The sequence below is a fragment of the Schistocerca americana genome, chromosome 6 (assembly GCF_021461395.2).
Source record: "Schistocerca americana isolate TAMUIC-IGC-003095 chromosome 6, iqSchAmer2.1, whole genome shotgun sequence".
Taxonomy (NCBI): Eukaryota; Metazoa; Arthropoda; class Insecta; order Orthoptera; family Acrididae; genus Schistocerca; species Schistocerca americana.
Window position 1 is genome coordinate 88,052,893 of NC_060124.1, and position 24,824 is coordinate 88,077,716.

General features: G+C 41.7%; 1 protein-coding gene across 1 annotated transcript in view; it reads left to right on the forward strand.

Moving 5' to 3' along the window:
- The window catches only part of LOC124619336 (UDP-N-acetylglucosamine--dolichyl-phosphate N-acetylglucosaminephosphotransferase), a 141,523-nt gene that overhangs the window by 107,361 nt on the left and 9,338 nt on the right, over window positions 1–24,824 (forward strand). The window contains exons 5-6 of the mRNA XM_047145650.1: window positions 12,294–12,482; window positions 23,136–23,367. Coding sequence (XP_047001606.1) covers window positions 12,294–12,482; window positions 23,136–23,367 — 421 coding nt within the window. The remainder of the gene's footprint in view (window positions 1–12,293; window positions 12,483–23,135; window positions 23,368–24,824) is intronic.

The following is a 24,824-nucleotide window of genomic DNA, read 5'->3' on the forward strand; positions in this document are numbered from 1 at the left end:
GTCTATCTCTTTTGATACTGATGAGTCTTTTGACACTGTACACCTTATTGTCTTGCACAATGCAACTTTTGTTACCATCAGCCAAACCCAATCCCACAACATCAATACATTTTCAGGAGTGCCATAAGGTTCAATTCTGTCCTCTCTATACTCTCTCTTTTACACATACAATAAGTCAGAGGCACTTGCTCCAGTCCCATACACTTTCTCCAGTGTGCTGGGACACTTCTTTCCTTGTGCTTCACACAATATCAAGACTTCCCAATGATCCTTCAAATACACCTCATAGATTGCACATGCTCATATTGCTTCTAGCACTTTAAAATCAATACTGTAAAACCCAGGAAATAATCATGGGCTGCTCCACTGATCATTTCTGTCTCACTGATTTCCACTGAACTGTCCACAACTGTTTCATACTGTATTAACTCTTTGATTGCAAGCTTACCTATGGACCCCATCCAATAAATCATCCTACAAAATGCACTAAAATTATTGGTGATAAAACACATGCGGATTACGTACTTTCAGCATATACCACACCCACAACTGAGGATAAAAACATGCTACGATTGAAGTGGCCAGCTAGCAAAGAACAACTGAACGTTTACTAATGTAAGGTATAGAATACAATAACACATTCTGTACTACTGGATTCATGCTGAAAGTCAATCGCTTATGTTGCCCTGGAAAGTTCTTACACAAACAAAGACTGTGAGGTTGTGGTGGGTGGAAAGAAATAGTGTGCTCAAGGACGGACTGAAGATAGTCAAGTGAGACGATGTGCTCAAGGATGGTGAACATGGGGTCTGACGAGGTGGTTGCTCGAGGACAGTTGAGAGTGTGGACTTCAATTGATTGACTTCTAAGCACAGCCAGTATAAGGCTGGAGAGAGCATGTTTGCTGAGAGGGAACAGCATTTGATGGGTTGCTAGTTGTGACCGTCATAAGCCTGGAGTCTGCAGTGGCAGCAGAGCAGTTGGATTCTGAGCTAAATACTGCTCAGTGGAAGAATACCAGCTGAGCACTCCAGGGGCATGAGACACATAGAAGCAAGGTTGTGCCATAATGGCAGTAGTGTTCATGGCAAGGCTTTAACCACTCAGTACCTGGCAGCTGCTGTAGATTCAGTTGAAAAAACCATGCTTGTTTGTGTTGTTGTCGGATTGTTTTTGTTTGATATTCAGAAGTAGTGTTGTTAATTTGCACTGAGCTTTTGCAACCCACAGTACACTGATGTGTCGCAAACATTAGCCAGGGGATAGAGCAGACTTATCGTTTCCTTCACCAATGCCATTTGTTCCACATTTCCTTCCATTCTTTTTTATCCCACACACTCAACCTGCCAGCGGACCAACTTCCCCACTCTTCTCAAATTCTTTGAGCATTTCTGGAACTTATATACCTCCTATTATGAAGAGAGTAAATTGCTACCCACCATAAAGATGACTCGTTGAGTTACAGACAGACACCGCAAAAGAGTGTTACACACTGAGCTTTTGTATGAAGCCTTCTTCAGAAAAAAAAGGAAAACACAGAAACATTCACACAAACAGGCACATCTCACCATCTCACGCACACATGATCATTATCTCCAGCCACACTGTCTGGAATGTGACTGTTGCATTGAAAGAAAGCAGCCATCTGGAGTACGGAGGGGATGGGGGAGGGATGGCATTGTATGGGTGCCAGGTACAGGGTCATAATGCTGAGCAGGTGGAGGGAGGGGGGAATAGGGAGCAGAGGAGGAGAGAGCAGAGAGGGGGAAAGACTGGTGGGTGCATTGGCAGAAATGGAGCACAGTGAAGTTGAGGGGATATGAACTGAGAGGAGGTGATAGGACAGAGGGGTGGAAACTGTTGCGTGGAAGGTGCGGGGACAGTAGGTTATCATAGTTTGAGGCCCCGAATACTTTTGGGAATGGAGAACGTGTTGTAATAATAACTATCAGCTCTGCAGTTCAAAAAAGCTCATTTTGGAGGGGAGGATCCAGATGATCCAGGTTATGAAGCAGCTCCTTTGTAGCTCATTCTTGGAGGTGGCAGGTGAATTGGTGGTGTGTGGGGAATGTGGCACAGAAAATATTTTTGTGGACTATGTCTGGGGTATAGTGCTTGTCTGAAGGCTTTTGTGATACCCTTGGCATACTGGGCAAGGGAATTCTTGTCATTTCAGATATGCTGTCCCTAGGTGGGCAGGCTGTATGGGATGGATTTTTTTGGTGTGGAAGGGATAGCAGCAGTCAAAATGCTGGTAGGTACTGTTAGTGATTGATAGGTTTAATGTGGACAGAGGTGTGGATGGAGCCATCAGAAAGGAGGTGATTAACAACCAAGAAGATGGCATTTTGGGTTGAGGAGGACCAGGTGAAGTGGATGGGAGAGAAGGTACTGACGTGGCGAAGGAATAAGGATAGGTTCTCTTGGCCCTGAATCCAGATCGTGAAGATATTGCCAGTGAACCTGAACCAGATTAGGGATTTTGAGAAACTAGGAAGGTTTCCTGTACGTGTCCCATAATCAGGTTAGCATAGGAGGGTACCATGCAGGTGCCCATGGGTGTGCTGTGGATTTGTTTGTGTACCTTCTCTTCAAAGGAGAAGAAGTTGTATGATAGTATGAAGTTAGTAAGGTGTATGAGGAGTGAGGCAGTAGGTGGTAGGCAATTCCTACCAGAGTTGTTAATCATATAAAATCCTGATATATTAGCTATACCTTCAAGCCTTTTTTTGTAGCCAGTGCTTGCATATGTTCAACACTAAAACATCCTTGAGGTACTCAGCAGCACTTCTAATTCATCAGTTTTAGTCCCTAAACATTGCACATTTTTAAAAGGCTGCTGTTGAAGTCAGAACCTTCAGTAATTGATGTGCCACAAACCATCATATTTCTTTAATGGTGTTTCTTTACGAAAAATAATTCCATTTGGGTTTGTGGAGCACTCTTCTTTTTGATCCTGGGTGTTCAGACTCTGTGTGACCTCATTTTCATCTTTCTCATGGTGGGTTGCTTTTGCTTTCCAATTGTTACTATTGAACCTACTTCTGTTTGATTTGGTCCATTTTACTAATTTCCCAAACTGTGTCACCTAGTGCAATGATTCATTTGTTTGTACAGGTGCTATCGTGTATTGTTTCTTAGACAGATTTGTTTATATCTGATGCAACTCTCTTCTTACACATATTGATTCAGATGTAGTTTCTGTGTTGTGAAACCAGATTTTTCATAACTGTCAACCTTGAGAAGTCTTACATTTTTAAACTCTGAACAGAAATATTTCAATACTTGATTAGTTCACAAGTTTTTGATTAATGCATTGGCGTGGTTGCACCATTGTTTGATCTTGCTTTGAGTAAAGCACAATCCCTTTTCATTGAATCCGCACTTTTTTCTGTATAATGGTGATAATGTTTCTAAATCTTGCCCTAGGCTTAATAACATCTGACACATTTATGGTCTCTTTGGCAGAGTTTGACACAAATTTTGAAACATTGTGGGCATGACTGTCTTCAAACATTTTCACATTACTTTCCTGTTGTATCTGTATCAGTATGGCTTTAGCTCTTCTTTGTAAATTTCATATTTGTTCTTGATAGTCCACTTTCACACACAATTTGTATCATGTAAACAGGTGTGGAACTGTAATTGCTTTCATATTATAAAAAAAATTGTTATAAATTGAAAAGAATGATTAAAAATCAGGAAGTTCACGGGTTAGAGGTGAAAAATTGGATCAGTTGGAAGGGAGTGTAAAATTTCTATTAGATCCATTAAGGAAAAGGATGTTTTATTTTATGGGTGGGTGGCCAACTGTCATGTTGTAGTTACGTACACAATCAATTCTTAATAATTGTTTCCAAAATAAACTCAAGTCCATAAAAAAACAGAACACCTAGAACTGCTAGAGATAAGACATTCATAATCACAGGACATGTACATTAGTAAGTTCTACGGAAATGATTAGGATTAGAACCACATCAGGCCGCAGGTTCAAGGTCATCATCAATATTGCGATGCGAAACTATCTACCAGTGAAATGTGCCTGCACCTCTTGTTATTGCTACGTAACAGAAGGTAGTGGCTCAGTACAAATTGAGCAGATTTGCAGGATGCCTCGCAGATGTATGTGCAACCCATACTGTCAAATTAGTGAGATTGAAATAGGGTACATTATTGGCATGAGAGAATGTCATACATCCATCTGGGAAATTGCTGTTTGTGTGGGACAAAGCGTTTCAGCAGTGCAACAAATTTGTGCAGAATGGTTCATGGAAGGCTGTAGAACATGATGAGAGGGGCTAGATCACACCACTCAGAGCAACCCCCCCCCCTCCCCCCCCCCCCCCCCCGCCCCTCCCCTGAGGTGATCGACACCTCATCTGAAAGGTATGTAGATCAGATCTGCATCCTCCTTGGGTCTGGAGCAACATTGAAGCAGTGTAACACATTGTATACTATCAAGGGTGACAGTCCATTGCTGTTTATTACAGCATGGGTTATGTGTGCGTCATCCACGTCTCCACTCACCTTTGATGAATGTGCAGAAACATGCTAGATAGCAATGGTGTCTGGAGAAAAGCTACTGGAGACAGGAATGGCATCAAATAATGTTTACGGATGGATATAGGTTCTGTTTCTTTGAAAATGATGGCCGCATTATGGATTGCTTCAGACAGGGGGAGCAGCATCACAGTGACTGCATTTGCACAAGACATACAGTGCCATCTCAAGGTCTTATGGCGCCATCTCAAGGCCTTATGGCGCGGGTTGCTATTGGATACAACCACAAATCATAGTTGGTGCATGTCCAGGGCAATGTGACCAGTGTTATCTTAGTTAATGACATCCTATGATCCCTAGCCATACCCTTTCTGCACAATACCCCCCCAGTTTTCAGCATGTCAATGTGTGACCACATGTTGCTGCATGAACATGTGCCTTTTTGGTGTCACAGGATGTCAGCCTTTCATCCTGCCCTGCCTGACTGCCAGGCTTATTGCCATTTGAATACGTGTGGGATATGGTGAAATGAAATATGCAGCACTGTGACACAATGCCAACCACTAAAGATGAACTTTGGAACCAGATGAACACAATGGCTATATCACAGGATGCCATTTGCACCTGATACACATTGATGCCATCACACATTGAACAAGTTATCAGGGTCCAAAGCAGACCCTGTGTCTGTTAGGCAACAGGACACATGCTGAACTGAAGAGATTGAGATGCTAATCATTTCTGCAGAACATACTAATGTACATGTCCTGAGAATATGAATGTCCAATCTCTAGTTGTTCAAGGTGTGTTTTTTTGAACACTAGTGTACAAGACAGAAAGTCTGTCCTGTTAGCTGAAAAGGAAAAGAGCTGCAGTATTTACAAAAAGCATTATCAGAACTTTTCATTCAGTTTGATGCTAGTCTGATAACTAGGAACATTCATAGGATAATCATCTCACAAAAATGACATTTCAAGCAAAATATGAATGTCCTGCTCATTCATTTGTTCGTACACACACCATGTTTTGTGAAAACCCATAATGAAATAGGAGCCTTCTGAGATGGGAATGAGAAAGGAATGCATGAACAGGCATAAGTATCTGTCGCTGCCACTTCTGTAAAGTCTACTAACAACAAATGTAATCTACTGACAATGATAATTATGGACCTTGTTTGTAGATAGCATTGCATGTGTAGAGAAGAAACTACCTTGACTGTTGTGCGTATGTGCAGGGGGAGCACTACTCTTCCCCTTCATTTGCTCTGTTGCTGTTTTTATTTGATACTTCAAACAAAGCATTTGTGTAACTTTACACAAAGTACTATCACCTGTCAATATTCTGGCAAAGTCAGGACTTGTTTATTGTTATAGGAACTTAGAGTTAAAAGGAATTTACATCCTTGAGTGAAAATATTCTGATAAATTGTAGGTGTGGCTGATGAGGGATTATTTTACTGCATTTTTTTAATAATACAGCAGTTTTTTATGGTAGGGAGGGCAGAAACAAAATATGTTCATAGACAGGTTGAAAATGACATTCACATTGATAAAACAGGCAACCAGAAAGCAAATTGTAATGTACACAATTAATGCAGACAGTCTCTGATTGAAACTGGAGCTTTTCAAAAATTGACAGAAAAATTAGGTTAATCCAGTTGTAATTCAGCCAGTGCATAAAATCAGTTATCCTTATTGTATGAGAATATCTGGGAACTAAGGGGTGAGCTTAATGAGTTGCTTATTTATGCTGAAGAATTAGAATTGAGAAAACCAGTTGATACAGTCATCCTCTCTGAAAATCATCTGAGCACTTGTGTAGATACATTAAATGTTACAGGATTGAGTTAGCTTCTTACTTCTGTAGAGAAAATATGGAGAAAGAAAGAGTTGCCACATTTGTCAGAAACTGTCGTCGAACTGTTCGTGCAGATAGTTGTTGTCTTTGGTGTGACGTCATAAGCGCGTGACTGCGTGTGAGATCGCTCTCTAAGTTTTCATCTATTTTTAGTTTTCAGATATATATTTTAACTGTTTTTGTGATAATATTTACTATATAAGTGACTTATTAGTGGTTTCTTCATTCACCTCTGCATTTCGTGTGTTGTGGCCTGATATTTGTGAGTGTTTCGTATCGAGCAACTTAACCTCTTACCCGTGTTTACATTCCGCGCTGACCAGTTGCAGCTGTAGCGGCGCATCGAAAGCTAAGTACTAATTAATTGTTTGTGTATAGTATTTTATTTAGGAACTTTAGTGGTCTTCAACCGGTGTTCTTGGTGTTTTCCGGTGAAATAACTTCAGAAGAAATTTTTGCGAACTGCTTTCAGTTTCGTTACTGTCATTAGACGTTTGATTTTCTTTCTGTGTTAGTATTTTGTTATATTCTCATTTGTTGTTGATTAATACTTTCAATAATAGTAGTTACTTCCCTTGTAGAGCAAGTTTGTGATAATTGTAGTCAGTTTTTAACATCCTCTTATTGTAGTAGCGGAACTTAGATAAAGTTGTTTTCTTGTTTCAATAATTGTAAAATTTTACCATGAGTGAGAAGTGTGGGCTTTGCCGTAGGTTCGTGAGTAGTGGATTGCGGTGTGAGACTTGTTCGAAGTATTTTCACTGGGGGGAATGCAGTGGGGAAGCCAGTGGGCATTCTGGTGAGATCCTCTCCTGGAACTGCAGGTTATGTAGCAAGAGTAAGTTGATAGAGGAGCAGGAGCGTAAGATCTGTGCCCTTCAGGTGCAGTTGAAAAACGCACAGGAGGAGCTAGATAGGATGAGGAGGGAGAAGGGGGTTGGGGAATGGGAGCTGGCTGTTGGCAAGAGATCTGCTAGGAGAAGGAGATTTTCAGATAGTTTTACTATTGGTGTTTGTAATAGATATGACCAACTGTCAGAGTCTAGTGGAGAGGAATCTCTAGTAGCTGTAGATGTAGGAAGTATGCAGCAGACCTCAGCAGTTACGGTGGCTAGGACAGTTGCAAAGTCTAAGAGAAAGAAGAAGGTTCTGCTGTTAGGTAGTTCTCATGGTAGAGGTGTAGGCCAGCAGTTGCAGGAAGTTTTGGGGAGTGAGTACCAGGTCACCAGCATTGTGAAGCCTAATGCAGGATTGGCTCAGGTGACTTTTAACATAGGGGGGTTATGTAGGGATTTTACTAAAGAGGATCAGGTAGTGATTGTGGGTGGGGCTGGTAATAGTATTGATAGGGATGGGAAGTATGACATAGATGGTGACCTGGAAAAGATAGCCACTCAGACTGGCAACACGAATGTGCATTTCGTGGAACTGTTTCAGCGTCACGATCGGCCTCATCTTAATATAGCCGTCAGGCGTAATAACATGAGACTTGGGGGTGCGCTGATGACAGAAGGCATGAGTCACATTTCAGTGGTGTCGGTGGAGTCTATCAGTAGGACGGGTTTCACTAGACATGGCCTGCACCTCAACAGGTATGGGAAGGGGAGGTTGGCAAAACTTATAGGTGACAGCATAGGTGGGGGTGGTGGGATCACTCATGGGAAAATTCCGGTAGTTGTGGGTGTTAGAGCTGTACCTTTTTTAGATTGAAGTCAGCTGATAGGTATTCCTGCTTAAGGGAAGTCTCTCTAACAAAGAAACCACTTTCTACAAAGCTTGGGTATCCGATTAATGAGGGAATTAGTATATTTCATCAAAATATACAAGGTATTCGAGATAAAGTTAGTGAACTGCTTATAGATGTTGACTCTGAAATTATTGGTATATCTGAACACTTCTTAAATAAGGAGATAATTCAGAGGCTTCCTTTACCAGGATACAGGTTGGCTGGCAGCTTTTCTAGGAGCTCTTTGCGGTGTGGGGGAGTAGCCATGTATGTGAAAAACGGTATCCCATTTGAGTCAATTGATGTTTCAAAGTACTGCACTGAAAAGGTGTTTGAATGTTGTGCAGGTGTGGTTAAATTTAGTGGAGCTAAACTTCTTACTGTTGTTATTTATAGATCCCCAGACTCCGATTTCACAACATTTTTGCTAAAGCTAGAGGAGGTTCTTGGTTCACTTTATAGGAAATACAAAAAGTTAGTTATATGTGGTGACTTCAATATTAATTGTATAAGTGATTGTGCAAGGAAAAGGATGCTGGTAGACCTCCTTAATTCATATAATCTTATGCAAACCGTATTCTTTCCAACGAGAGTGCAAGGGAACAGTAGAACAACCATAGACAATATTTTTGTTCATTCGTCATTATTAGAAGGGCATTCTGTTAGCAAAAAGGTGAATGGCCTTTCAGATCATGATGCACAAATTTTAAGTCTAAAAGATTTTTGTGCTTCAACACATGTTAAATATAGTTACCAACTTTTTAGGAAAGCTGATCCAGTTGCTGTACAGACTTTTGTAAACCTTATCAAGGAACAAGATTGGCAAGATGTTTATAGTGCTGATACAGTAGACGATAAATATAATGCTTTCCTCAAGACTTTTCTCGTGCTCTTTGAAAGTTGCTTTCCGTTAGAACGTTTAAAACAGGGTACTAGCACAAACAGGCAGCCTGGGTGGCTGACTAAAGGGATAAGAATATCTTGTAGAACAAAGTGGCAATTATATCAAAACGTTAGAAACAGTCAAAATCTAAATGCAGCAGCCCATTACAAACAGTATTGTAAGGTGCTTAAAAAAGTTATTAGGAAGGCAAAAAGTATGTGGTATGCAGATAGAATAGCTAAGTCTCAGGATAAAATTAAAACCATATGGTCAGTCGTAAAGGAAGTGGCTGGTCTGCAGAGACAGGTCGAGGATATAGAATCAGTGCGTAGTGGGGATGTCCGTGTTGCTGATAAGTCGCATATATGTACAGTACTTAATAATCACTTTCTGAATATAGCAGGTGAACTAAATGGAAACCTAGTCCCAACAGGGAATCATATAGCGCTCTTAGAAAAAAGTGTTCCGAGACTGTTACCTGAAATGCTCCTCCATGATACTGACAAGAGGGAGATTGAGTTAATAATTAAATCACTAAAGACCAAGAACTCTCATGGATATGACGGGGTATCTAGCAGAATACTGAAGTATTGTTCCACGTATATTAGCTCAGTACTTAGCCATATCTGTAACTTTTCCTTTAGCAGTGGTCGGTTTCCTGACCGATTAAAGTACTCGGTAGTGAAGCCACTTTATAAAAAGGGAGACAGGGATAATGTTGACAATTATAGACCTATTTCTATGCCATCGGTGTTTGCTAAAGTTATCGAGAGGCTTGTATATACAAGGTTACTGCAGCATTTAAATTCACATAATTTGCTGTCAAATGTACAGTTTGGTTTTAGAAATGGCTTAACAACTGAAAATGCTATATTCTCTTTTCTCTGTGAGGTTTTGGACAGATTAAATAAAAGGTTGAGAACGTTAGGTGTTTTCTTTGATTTAGCGAAGGCTTTTGACTGTGTTGACCACAAAATATTACTGCAGAAGTTGGAACATTATGGAGTAAGGGGAGTAGCTTACAATTGGTTCGCCTCCTACTTTAAGAACAGAAAGCAGAAGGTAATCCTCCGCAATATTGAGAGTGGTAATGATGTTCAGTCCCAATGGGGCACTGTTAAATGGGGCGTTCCCCAAGGGTCGGTGCTGGGGCCACTGCTGTTCCTTATTTATGTAAATGATATGCCTTCTAGTATTACAGGTGATTCAAAAATATTTCTGTTTGCTGATGACACCACCTTGGTAGTGAAGGATCTTGTGTGTAATATTGAAACATTATCAAATAATGTAGTTCATGAAGTAAGTTCGTGGCTTGTGGAAAATAATTTGATGCTAAATCACAGTAAGACTCAGTTTTTACAGTTTCTAACCCACAATTCAACAAGAACTGACATTTTAATCAGACAGAATGGGCATGTTATAAGCGAGACGGAACAGTTCAAGTTCCTAGGCGTACGGATAGATAGTAAGCTGTTGTGGAAAGCCCATGTTCAGGATCTTGTTCAGAAACTAAATGCCGCTTTATTTACCATTAGAACAGTATCTGAAATAAGTGACATTTCAACACGAAAAGTAGTATACTTCGCATATTTTCATACGCTTATGTCATATGGTATTATTTTTTGGGGTAATTCTTCTGATTCAAAAAGGGTATTTTTGGCTCAAAAACGGGCTGTTCGAGCTATGTATGGTGTAAGTTCGAAAACCTCTTGTCGACCCCTATTCAATAGTCTGGGAATTTTGACATTGCCCTCACAGTATGTATTTTCTTTAATGTCGTTTGTTGTTAGCAATATTAGCTTATTCTCAAGAGTTAGCAGCTTTCACTCAGTTAATACTAGGCAGAAATCAAATCTGCATGTGGAATGCACTTCCTTGACTCTTGTGCAGAAAGGAGTGCAGTATTCTGCTGCATCCATTTTCAATAAGCTACCACAAGAACTCAAAAATCTTAGCAGTAGCCCAAACACTTTTAAGTCTAAACTGAAGAGTTTCCTCATGGCTCACTCCTTCTATTCTGTCGAGGAGCTCCTGGAAGAGATAAAAAATTAAGCAAATTCCAGTGTTACATTCTTGATTTTCTTTATTTAAACTAACGACTTGTTTCATTTTATGTGTTTCTACAATCGTGTTATAATTTCATGTATTGACTCGTTCCATGACCATGGAGACTTCTCCTAAATGTGGTCCCACGGAACAATAAATAAATAAATAAATAAATAAAAATCAAGAGTACTGATATTTATAAATTTTGCTCAGAGCAGCACTTAGAAGCTTGTGCAACAGAAGTAGTATTTCATAATAAGTCCTTTATAATAGTAACTACATATAGAGCTAATTCAGGAAATTTTAACCTCTTCATAAAAAACCTGGAAGCTCTGTTGTCCCATCTCACAGTAAAAAACGAGGAAATGTCGTTGCTGGTGATTTTAATGTGTATTTATGAAAAGCTCTGCCAATGAACACTTGGTTTCAGATAAAGCATAGTTTAAACAGAGTTTGAAATACTTTTTTACAGGCAACTTCTTCTAGTTAAGAGACGAATATCTTAACAGGGACTGCTAGACCAGCTTAATTCAAAATGTCTGTTAGATTTCAGCTTTGACAGTAGATGGTTACAACAGTTGAGATCAGGTATTTTGTGTGTGATAAATTTATTAAAAGTGCATGACTATGTTTCATTCTGACAGTGTACTAATTCTGCAAATATTATTAGTTCCAGATTACTGTAATATATTCACCTATTTTAACAATCTCCTACCAAATGATCAGGGCAGTGAGTATTATATTCAGATGTTTTGTTCCACACCCACAAAATCATCTCCTTTTTGGGTCTATGAAACAAAAGCTGAATCTAATATAATCCAGTATCTGCTGACTTCCAGCTTCCTACCCAAGATCTGCCAGCAACCTTTAAAGGCCTTTCCACTGGAATATCTGAATATAAAACACCATTCTGAGCCCTAGACAGGGATTGTTTTTGACAGGATCCAACAAATTCCTTGTTTTTATAGTGAAATGTGCCAACTTCAACATACTTTTTATTCAGTAATAAGTAATTTGAATGAGTAAATGTTGATGTAGATGAATCAGCTCTCTAATATCAATATCAGTAGTCAGTCTTTATTGTTAAGGATTGTTCCATTGCAGTGTATTATTCCTAATGTCTGTTGTACAAAACTGCTTCCAGAAGAGTAAAATTACATAACCTTTTTTGGTCAAATAATTATGCTATTACAAACTGTTTCTGTAAGCAGAGACATTAAATTTAACTGTAATGTAAATTTCATTTAAACTTTCTTAATTTTCTGGCTTCACTTTTTCCAGGTACCCATCACGTGTGTTTGTTGGAGACACCTTCTGCTATTTTTCTGGAATGACTTTTGCTGTTGTTGGTATCTTGGGTCACTTCAGCAAGACGATGCTCCTTTTCTTTATTCCACAAGTTGTAAACTTTGTGTATTCAGTTCCACAGTTGTTTCATATTTTGCCGTGCCCAAGGCATAGACTTCCAAAGTAAGTGAATCAAAATCTCTTTATATATTCTTATTTTTCTTCTTTGACTTCTTCACATTATTATTATTACAAGTAACTTGATAGGAATTCTTGTTTTCCTTAACTTCTTTGTCCTCCAGTAATATCAGCAATATGTAGCATTATCTGTGTTTTGTTCGTGGGTTTTTCTGAACAATGATTCTGTGCTCAATCCAGACCATTACCCGCCTGTGTGGCCAAGATCACTAATGCACACTTGTGCTGTGGCACTTGACCTGAGGGTAAACTGGTTTGAATTCTGGTGGTGGGAAAAATTTTCGCAGCCAGTATTCAGCCAGCAAAGGGAGAGGAAGTGTCGGTGTAAACTCCAGAACATCAGACTTTGTGCCAATGTCCTGGTTTAAATACCAAACCTCTCTGCAATGTCTCATGAAGTGAGGGCATGTGACACTGTTGATGGTGATCACTTCAAGGGATGGGGATGTTAGACTTGGAGGTCCCCTCAGTGTTGTTTACAAGTAGTAGGCTATATACTGGCACCAGGGTTCACCCTACCCCTTCTCTCATCATCATCATCATCATCATCATCTTACAATGCAAACATTACTTTACACCAGGGCTTCACAACATACGTGCTCGCGGAGCAAGCTGTGAGCAGCAAGGCGCGAGCATGGAGCAGCGCGAGCACGCTACCCGCACTACCGGACCAGAGCAGAGAGTGGGGAGAGTCATTTGGGGTACACAACAGCTGCCGCCAGTCAATGTAAATCCGCGGCTACCTGCAGGGATATCACTCACGAATTATTACTGCGACAAATGAAACAAATAAAGGAGAATGTACACGTGCCACATAATTTTATTAGCTTAGTGTATGCCTCTACCATCTGTAGACACTAAAACTAAAGAATTCCACGACAATCCTATATTTTCAACACTTTCTTCAACACTACTTAAAATATCACCTCCGGTTGTAGTGTTCTTCATGGCTACTACATCGAGGAGCTCCTCCCTCACCTGAAGATCTCTATTAACACCTCTAATAAATATGGCAAGCTGCGCTGTTCCAGTGATATCAACACTTTCGTCCAGAGCTAGAGAATGTGCCATAAAATCTTTACAGATATTTGCAAGCTGGCTCTGGACGTCGTCTGCCATGTCCTGTATGCGACGCATAATGGTCATGTTAGATAATGGCACAATCCGAAACTGTTCAACTTGAGATGGACACAAATGTTCCGCTGCAACTACCAAACATTATTTTATTAAATCGCCATCAGTGAAGGGGCGCAGGGATTCTGCTAAAAGCAAAGCAATTTTGTAACTCACTCTGAGAGCTGCCTCAGTTGATTTTTCTTCGTCGTCCAGATCTTCTTCGGATAGCTTCCTTTTAAGTTTAATTGTGCACGATCTGGTCCATCACATTTTCCACGTCCAAAGTCTTTCACGTGGTACGACATATAATGTCGCTGCAAATTAAATTTCGTAAAAGAATTCAGCGTTTAGTAACATACTAAACATTTTGCAACACCATCTTTTTCTGTAAAAAGATAAAATTCCTCCCAATGGGGGTTGAACTGCGAAAGCATGGTTGGGGTTACACAACGGCGACTTGACATGATTCTTAACCAGCGAAGTGACTGTTAGAGCTGATCGTAGTACTTTAAATGTTACACAGTCGGCGCGAATTCAATAGGCACGCAGTGGCCCTATTCAAACGTGCGCGCGCATTTCCCCTCCCTCCCCTTCCTCCCTACTCCGCAACCTTGCACCTGCTCGCGAGCACGTGCCTGAGCAGACGCGAGTACTCGCGCTCAAAACCGGCCAGTTGTTAAGCCCTGCTTTACACTAATCACACACACACACACACACACACACACACACACACACACACACACACAAATACTGTAATGGAGTCTGTTACAAATAAATAAACAAAGAAAACCTCCAAACTGCTGCCTTAAGTTACGTGGCCACGATAATGTCCTGGACCACATTTGCCATCAGTCTTTCCTTGCAGCATTTATTGCTACTGGTGGTATTTGTTGTTGTGCTTTGTAGGGCCAAAGTATTGACTTTTTTCTTTTAATATTGGTATTTAGAATCCCTAATATTCATATGCTGCAGTACTGTCACATTTGTGACCATATCTGTCCATGGTATCCCTAATATACTTCAGTACATCCAGTTTCAGATGCCTCCAATTTCTTACCTAATACTGTCAATATTAGGAAAATTGTAGATTGCTACCACTGTAAAGATGACCTGTTGAGTTTCAAGAGACACAACAAAAAGATTATTACCAATTATAGCTTTAAGCCAAAGCCTTCTTCAGCAAAGACCACACACACACATTCACACAAGCAAATACACCTCACGCACACTTGATGGCTTCCGTCAGCAGCAGCTCCAACTGGAATGTAACTGCCTGCCATGTGAATAGCAATCTGGAGTGGGATGGGGAAAGAGGAGGGATATCAGGGTATGGGTGGGGGAGAGATGAATGCTGTGTGGCAGGGTGAACAAGGACTAGACACTACCAGGGACAGTGTTGAGTGGGTGGGGAAGGGGGGAATGCGGAGTGGGAAAGGAGGGAAATAGGGAAGGGGAAAAGACAGGTGGATACATTGGCGCAGGGCAACACACATAGAGGGTGAGGGAATGTCAAACGGGAGTAGGTGACAGAACGAGGGGCCGGAAATTGTTGGGTGGAGGGAATGGGGACAGTAGGTTATTGTAGGTGGAAGCCGGCCTCATTTCAGGAATGGAGAATGTGTGTAAGGAGAACTCCCATCTGTGCAGTTCAGAAAAGCTGGAGGTGGAGGGGAGGATCCAGATGGCCTGGGTTGGTGAAGGAGCCACTGAAACCTAGCATGATGAGTTCAGCTACATGTTGTGCCACAGGGTGGTTTACTTTGCTCTTGGTCATAGTTTGGCAGTGGCCATTTACCCTGGTGTACAGCTGGTTGGTGGTCATACCAATATAAAAAGCTTTGCAGTGGCTGCAGCAGAGCTGGTATACAACATGGCTCTTTTCAGAGTCAGCCTGGCCTTTGATAAGCCTCTGACAGGATTGGAATAGGAAGTGCTGAGTGTGTGGTTTGGGAAGATTTTGCACCAAGGTCTTCCACAGGGATACGGTATCTGTGGCAAGGGGCTGGGACTGGGAATGGCATAGGGGTAGACAAGGATGTTGTGGAGTTTGTGTGGCTGATGGAACACAGATTTATGAGGGGTGGAAAGGACCTTGGTTAGGATGTCCCTCATTGCAGGGCATACTGCTTGACTATCAAAGCTCTGACAAAGGATGTGGTTCAGTTGTTCCAGTTTGGAATGGTACTGGGTTACTGGGTGATGAAAGAGACACTCCTTTGTAGCTGGCTCTTGGGGGTGGTGGGAAATGGCATGGGAAATCTGTTTGTGGGCTAGGTCCAGGGAATAGTGTCTGTCCATGAAGGCCTTGGTGAGACATGCAACATACTGGGGAAAGAAAGTTCTTGTCACTGCAGGTGGCAATGCTATATGGGATGGAATTTTTGATGTGGAAGGGATAACAGCTGTCAAAATGCTGTTAGCAGTTGGTAAGTTTAATGTGAAGAGAGGTGTGGATGGAGCCATTAGAGAAGAGGAGGTCAACATTGAGGAAGATGGCTCATTGGTTTGAAGAGGACTAAGTGAAGTGGATGGGAGAGGTGGCGTTGAGGTTGTGAAGAGCCCAGATCACGAAGACGTCATCAATGAATCCGAACGAGGTAATGGGTTTGGGGTTGTGTAAGGTTACGAAAGTTTCTTCTAAATGTCCCATAAAATGATTGGCATAGGAGAGTGCCATGCCAGATGCCCATGGCTGTGTTGTGGATTTGTTTGTATACTTTCCCTTCAAGGGAGAAGTAGTTAAGTGTTAGGATTTAATTATTTAGATTAATGAGGGAGTGAGTTTGGCATCAGCAGGACATTGAGAAAGGTAATGTTCATCTGTGGCAAAACCATGGTCATGAGGGAGTTGATGGACAGGGAAGTGGCGGCATCAACTGTGACCAGTTGGAAACAGGGAACCAGGAGGCAAAGCAGTTGAGATGGTAGAGTGTCAGTGAAGGAAGTGGTTGATATTTTTGATGTGGGAGGATAGATTACAGGAATTTGAATGGGGTTGTCTGTCAGTGACGGCCAAAATCCTTCCAGTGGGGACGCTATAACCAGCAACAATGGGGCAGGTAGGATTGTTGAGTTTGTGAAACTTGGGGAGCATGTAGAAGGCCAGTGTGTGGGGTGTTGTAGGGGTGGGGAGGGAAATGGAATGATGGGAGAGATTCTTGGAAGGGCCTGAAGCTTTAAGCAGGATTTCAGGTTATGTTGGACTTCTGAGATGGGATCACTGTGGTAGAGTTTATAGATGGAGGACTCAGACAATTGGCAGAGTATGATCAGTGTGATTCATAATGACAGTGGTGGAATCTTTGTGTGCAGGTAGGATGATTAGGTCAGGATCTGTTTTGAGCCTTTGTATCGCTGTCCTTTTTTTCTGCTGAAAGGTTAGTGTGTTTAGGAAGGGACTTGGAGAAGGATGGTGAGGCCAAGTTGGAGATAAGGAATTCCTGGGAGATGACCAGAGGTTGGTTAGGTGGGTGGGGGATGGGGGGGAGGATCATGGTTGGATAGTGGTATGAACTGTGAGATAAGAGGTTCAGTGTTGGAATTTGGTTGGCTTTCGTTGTAAGGATTGGTTGCAAACGAGTGTTTCCATTGCACAGTTCAAGAGGAGGAGAGCAGGTCTTTGACAAGTCCAACATGGTTAAATTTTGGTGTAGGGCTAAAGGTGATGCCTTTGGTTAGGGCTGAAACTTCTGTGGGGTTGAAGATTTTGGTGGAAAAGTTAACGACAATGTTACTGGAATTTTTAGGCCCTGGATTTGGAGTGTTGGAAGGTAGTTTTGCGAACTGTGGCAAGTTGGAAAGGTCATGTAGATGGGGTCTGGGTGCTACAAAGAGTTGATGGAGAGGAATACTGTGGATACGATATAGGTTGGATAATGATGCCCGAAGGCAACAATTGACATGGTGTCTGGAATGGTGTTCCAGGTGCTGGAGAGCAAAGGATTCAGTTTCAGAGATGTGATGTATGTAGTGGATATGGCATCGGAGCAGTATCTTGGGGAAGGAGCAGTGGTGATTCTGGGATGCCCGTGCCATTGAAATGTTTTTTTGTGATGGACATGGGCTGATGGAATCAAAAGCTAAGGTCATTGTGAAAGAAAGGGTGGGATGCAGAGAAAGGAACTTCTATGCTTAGGCTGTTGGGGGGGGGGGGGGGGGGGGGATTCCATGGTTTAGGCAGCATTTAAGGAACAAGATGTGGGAATGTGTTTTAATCAGGGAAAGGGATACTTTTCTGAACTGGTGCACAAAGATGGGGCAGGGACCATTGTGGCACAGATGACATTGGGGAAATGGGAAATGACATGGAAAATCAGCAAATGTAGCTGTTGGATAGTTCTCAGGGAAGCTGGATAACAGGAAAAGATGCGGAAAAGTATGTACAGGCATACAAAAACACACACAAAAAAGTAAGCAAAAACACATAAAAGTACATAAACATGTGAACAAATACATAAAACTGCATAAAAATTGCGCAAAAATATGGGGCAAAAAGAAACAGAGAAGGTATGGGAGTTGGTGTGGCTTACACAATCTCAAAACAGATCCGGACCTAATCACGCTCCCTGCAGACAAAGGCTCCACCACTGTTGTGATAAGTTGCTGTAACTACTTGGCAGAAGGCGTCTGCCAAATGTCTGACTTGTCCAGGTATAAACTCTGCCAGAGTAATCCCTGCTTAAAGCATTTGGCTCTTCCCAGAAAACCTCTTCTCAGAGCCTATCCCCTGAATACATACACACACACACACACACACACACACACACACACACACACACACACACACCTTCTACATGCAACAATCCTGGACACCCCATTGTAGCTGGTTATTCTGCCTTCACTGAAAGGATTTCTGTCCTCATTGACCAGCACCTCCAACCAGTTGCCCATAATCTAGTCTCTCACATCAAAGATACTAACCACTCCCTTCACCAACTCGCACTATCCTCACCACTTTACCACCTTGTTCCCTACTGGTCACTACTGATGCCACTTCTCTAGACACCAACATCCCTCATGCCCATGGTGTTGCTGCAATTGAACACTACCTTCCCCAACATCCTTCAGACTGCAAACCCACTACCTCATTTACCTAACTAACTTAAACCTAGCTCATAACTACTTGTCCTTTCATGGGAAGGTATACAAACAAATACACGACACAGTCATGGACACCCACATGGTACCTTCCTGTGCCAACCTGTTTACGGTACAGCTAGAGGAAACACTACTGTCCTCCCACTACCCCAAACCCTTGATCTAGTTCAGAATCATTGATTATGTCTTCTTGATCTGGGCTCGGGACCCTATCCTCATTCCTTCACAATCTCAACATCTTCTCTACCATTCTCTTCACTTAGTTCTCTTCAACCCAATGTGCTATCTCCCTAGATGTTGACCTCCTCCACTCTGATGGCTTCATCCGCAACTTTCTCCACATTAAACCTATAATCTGCTAGCAATACCTGCATTTTGACAGCTGTCCTTCCCTTTCACATCAAAATCCCTCCCATACAGCCTTGCTACCTGGGGAAGCATATCTAGAGTGACAAGAACTCCCTTTCCCAGTATGCTGAATGTCTCACCAAGGCCTTCATGGACAGGCACTATCCTCTTGACCTAGTCCACAAACAAATTTTCCATGCCATTTCCTCACACCCCCCCAATTCTCCCACCACCCTCAAGAAAGACAAAGGAGTGCTCTCTTTGTCATCCAGTACCACCCCAAACTGGAACAACTGAATCACATCCTTTGTCAGAGCTTTGATAGTCAAGAAGCATGCCCTAAAATGAGGGACATCTGACCCTAGTCCTTCATACCCCTCCCAAGTGGTGTTCTGTTGCCCATCCAACCGTCACAACATTCTAGTATATCCTTATGCCACTTACAGTCCCAAATCCTTGCGACACACATATCATATACCTGTGGAAGACCCAGGTGCAAAACTTGCCCAATCCACCCACCCATCACTTCCTTTTCTAGTCTTGTCACAAGCTTATCTTACCCCATGAAGACCAGGCCAACTGTGAAAGCAGCCATGTTGTATACTAGCTCTGCTGCAAACATTGCACATCTTCTTGTATTGGTATGACTAGAAACTAGCTGTCCACCAGGAGGAACGGCCTCTGCCAAACTGTGGCCAAGAGCAAAATAGACCATTCTATGGCCTAACATGTAGCCAAACATAGCGTGCAAGTTTTTTGAATGGCTGCTTCACAACCTGGGCCACCTGGGTACTCCCCTCCACCACCAGCTTTTCTTAACTGCCCCCTCGTCCTGTCAACTGGTCCCATTTCACATTCCCTCACCTTCTTTGTGCATTGGCCTATGACAATGTGCCCCCCACCTGCCCTTTCCCCTCCCCAGCTCCTCTCCTTTCCCACTCTGTGTTCCCCCTCCCCTTCCCCCCCCCCCCCTCCCCCAACAACCACCACCACCACCACCACCACCACCACCACCAGTCTACGCTGCGCCTGACAGTCTCTAGTTCCTGCATACCTCACCAGACAGCACTCTTCCCTCCCCCCACCCATACTGTGCCGTCTCTCCCCCTTCCCTGCCCCACTTCAGATTGCTATTCATGTGACAGTCACATTCATGTTGGAGCTGCTGGTAGAAACGGTCATGTGTGTGTGTGAGGTGTACTTGCTTGTGTGAATGTCCGTGTGCTTTCTCTGCCGAAGAAGGCTTTGGCCGAAAGCTATGATGTTTAACAGTCTTTTTGTTGTGCTCCTCTGCAACTCAGTGGGTTATCCTTACAGTGGGTAGCACTCTATCCTTTTCCTAATATTGTTGATATTCCAACCTTTAGTTTACATTGTTTGATTTTAGCTAATAATTTGGTAAGTTGTCAGGACTAGACTCCATAGGTAGGATTGAAAGGAATATTCACGATTTTGTATATACTCACCAAAGGGGTGATCATAAGAAATTGGTGTGGATGACACTAATAAAACTCCCTCAAAAATAGTGGTTGTGGCAGGTATTAATTTCAGTACGATGAGGGCGAAGATGATGATGGTGTAGCTCTTTAGCTGTAGGTTTGTGTGTTGTGTGCTGAATAGACAGTGTTGTGACTTGTCTGGAAACATGCATGTTTTGTATATCAGCATTGAATATTCAGGTTCTGATGCTTTTTTTCCCCCTCCTCGATTTCAGTTCAAAGCAGAACTTTCCTGACAGACTCACAGCGTCATGCTTCAAATTGTTATGTTGACCGTAGTGTGAAGAGTGTCAGGTTTGAAACATTATGCATTGAATGTCTATTGATAGCACATTCCACTGACAAGAATTTGAGATGTGTTGCTGTGGAGATTTCTCACATACTTGAGGTTATCATAAAATGACAAAGCATGGCATAGGATCATGACAGTGAAATTTCCAGAAGCAGCAAGCATTTATCTTGTGGAATTGTTGGTAAAATAGTAAATTGTAGCTGAATTTGGAATTCTCACTAATAAGTGATGTGGTAATTTAAAAAATTCGTTTGTGGACATAGCTAGTAAAGTAAAACTTGCTCCCACATGCAACAGAAAATGATTAAGTAAAATTTGGAATTTGAAGCTGAAAATCTCGGGGAAATCTTTTGATGAAACAGTCACCACCCTGTCTGATGATAGTACAGAGAACAGTTGCATATCATCCAGGTCCAAGAAGCTCACAAATATTAACAGGGTCATATAAGTGACCTTACAGATCTCAGAAGTATTTGAAATTTTGTTGCTGGATGATGATAACAATAATCACAATAAATTTCAATTAAATGGTGTTGTTCAGGTCAGTGATCAGGACAAATATTTTGCCAGAACCAGGCTAGTCGTTAAACTCTTTGGACAAGCAGATGTCTGTGTAAAAAAACTCTGACAATTTAATTTGAAACTTTATTAGTTTAACGTGTACTGGTTGTTTTGTAGGTTTAAAAATTTTCTAGTGGAATTATTTAAACCATGCTGAGTTTGACAACTTCTTTGACTGTCTTGGTATTTGGTTTTTGAAGAAACTTTGTGTCAAGTTGCTTTTAATGTGGAGTTCTAAAACAGTCTCAAACAATGCATTCCTGAAAGAGGTTTGACTTAATAAAGATTAGAAAGCAATTGGTTAAGCCCATTCTCCAGTTCTAAATTCTAGTTAAGTATGTGCTTCTTTAACAGCCTGAATCAGCTGCACAAAAAAATATGAAGCTCCTGTATGCTATAATAACCTAACCTTAAATTAATAAGGCAGTTTTACCTGCTTTTACACATTTAAGAATAAATAGATTCACAGTCACTTAACTAATCCTCATAGCAAATGCTTTACATATTTACATGTTTTCTTTCTTTTTGCAGGATACTAATAGCTGCACTAATAGTTTCATCATCATTTGCCACCTGAATCTCTTCAGACAAAGATCCATGTTTTTGTTATTTTTATCATTTATATATGTTTTGACAGATCTCTTTTCGGCTCAGTGTTCTTTCACAGAATATTTTAATTTATTTACTGTGCAATATTGAAGTTCAAAATTGTACAGAAGCAAGTATGGACAGTGTTAGGAAGAGAGAGCTCTATGTAATTCAGAGAACAAGTTGATGCCAAGAATTGAAACCTTATTACCACCAATATTACAAAATACTCTCCATCTCATCCCATGCAGTAAGTCCCCCCTGTTCCGCGGTTCTGGTTGACTTTCCCAAAATTTACCCCTTTTCCTAGACTCTCCAATCCTTTTCCTTCACCCGTCTTCCTTCCCTTTCAACCCTTCCGCCTGAAGAAGGAGCCAGTGGCTCCGAAAGCTTGCCTCATTGCAACCTTCTTTTATGTGTGTGTTCTGCCGCCGCTTGGTGAATAGATTTTTTATCTATCCAATTGAATTATTTTATCATAAATACTGTAAGAGTAAGGGAAAACAATTTAGAACTTTATTAAATAAGAAACAAACAAAAACACTGATCCAAATGAAATTCAGCCCTCAAAAAATAGCTCGGACAAAACTGGTGACATACTAAAAACATTGGTCATAAAATTCCATGACTACTTCCTCACAGTGGCAGCAGACATTGTACCCCACTAGCTAAATTTTTAAATTACATAGCAGTGTCTTCAGAGTGAAGATTTAACACATTATTGGTGATTGTATGTCCATTGATTTAAGAAACAGATGCTGTGTGGTCCCACCCTGCTGTAAGCTTTTTAGTCTGGATGCTTCTTTGGTTGATCCTCAGTCCGTTTCCCTTATAAACAACAGCTTATCATTTGATGTCATGAGGCTGAGTGGCCCTTGTTCCACTATAAAAAAATCTGAGATGGTTAGCAAGACTCAGGTGTAAGACATTTGTGTTAGTGACCAGCAACATTAACAGCTAGACACCAGAGGTGGCGTTGTCCATTGGATGACATTTTAAAAAAATCATGTTTCCATTCAGTGTGTGTTTTTTATGAGAAGTCTGCCATGTGTTGCCAGCAGGTTTTGCCTGATTAATCACATGCAGATTTTTTATTCTATCTTGATGCAGACTTCCTAAACATATTATTCATTCCAGGTACAATGCCGATCGAGACATTATGGAGGCAAGCACTGTAAAATTTTCACATAATGAAGTGGGCCTAATTGGCACAGCTGTACTCAAAGTTCTTCCACGGTTTAAGCTGTTGCATGTTCATATTGACAAAAACACTATTGAGATTAACAATATGACAATTATCAACCTTACGTTGTTACTCGGAGGTCCAGCACATGAGTCCGTTCTCACCTCCCGTCTGCTTGTATTGCAGGTAATTCATAAATTGTATGCTTATTGAATATATTGATATCTCGGAGACTTCTCTTAGTTATATATATATTTCATATAATAAATATATAAAGATTATATTGTGTCTTCAATGAAATCATAATTTGCTACTCTCTTCAAACTACAGAAAATCCAGGATTGAATAATGAATAGTAGAGATGCCGAGTTGCAGACAGGCACAACAAAAAAAACTGCTAAACAAGTAAGCTTTTAGCCAAAAGGCCTTCTTCTGAATTAGACAAAACACACACACACACACACACACACACACACACACACACACACACACAAAAAAAACCACTGTGGCTGCCGAGGCCAGACAGTGATTAACTGTGCGTGATGGGAGACACATTCTGGGTGATGGGGACAAAGAGAAAGCTGGGGCAGGGGGAGAGAGGGATAGCAGGGTAGGGGTGGGAGTGTTAAAGTGCTGCTTGTGGGAGCATACAGGGACAAGGTGGAGAGAGGGTAGGGCAGTGAGGCAAAATCGGGAAGTTAGATGGAGGGCAAGAGGGGTGGGGATGGGGGAGGGAGCAAAAAAGGGGAGAAGTAAAAAGACTGTGGGTGAGATGGTGGAATAGAGGGCAGTGTAGTGCTGGCATGGGAACAGAGAAGGAGATAGGTGGGTAAAGGACAATGACTAATGAAACTTAAGGGTTACCTTCCTGGCCTCAACCCTCGTTAGTCATTTTTCTTCACTCATGTATACCCTTCTCTGTTCCCACTCCAGTACTACACAGCCTTCTATTCACCAATGTACCCACATTCATTTTACTTCTCTCCTTTTCTGACTCACCCAAACTCTCGTCCCACCCCCTCCTCCCATGACCTCTGTCTAACCTCCTGACTGCTCTTAGCTGCCCTACCCTCTTTCCACCTTGTCCCTGTATGCTCCCACAAGCAGCACTTTACTGTCCCACACCTCTACCCTGCTATCCCTCTCCTTCCCTGCCCCACCCTCCTCCTCATCCCCACCAGCCAGATTGCGTCTCCCATCATGTGTGGTTACTCGCAGTCTGACCTCGGCAGCCAGACACAGTGGTAATGTGTGTGATGAGTACGTTTGAATGAATGTGTGTGTGGACGGTGTCTAATTCAGAAGAAGGTGTTTTTGGCCAAAAGCTTACTTGTTTACCATCATTTTGTTGTGCCTGTCAGCAGCTCAATGTCTCCACTATTTGCTGCTCTCTTGTTATTCTTGTACCTTAAGGAACTATTTTGCCCAAAAAATGTTGAATAGGTCAGGCGTTTCAGTGTGTGTTTGTTTCTGCCGAGAACTCTGTCCAAATTATGTTTGGTATTTGTATGGGCATCCACCATTGCCGTGATCACTCAGTAAATTCCCCGAGAAAAGAACTTCACTTACTGTTGTTTATGTAAAGTTGTTAAAAGGCAGGAGGTAACCTCAGGCACACTACTGTAGTCTGACAGAGCAAACAG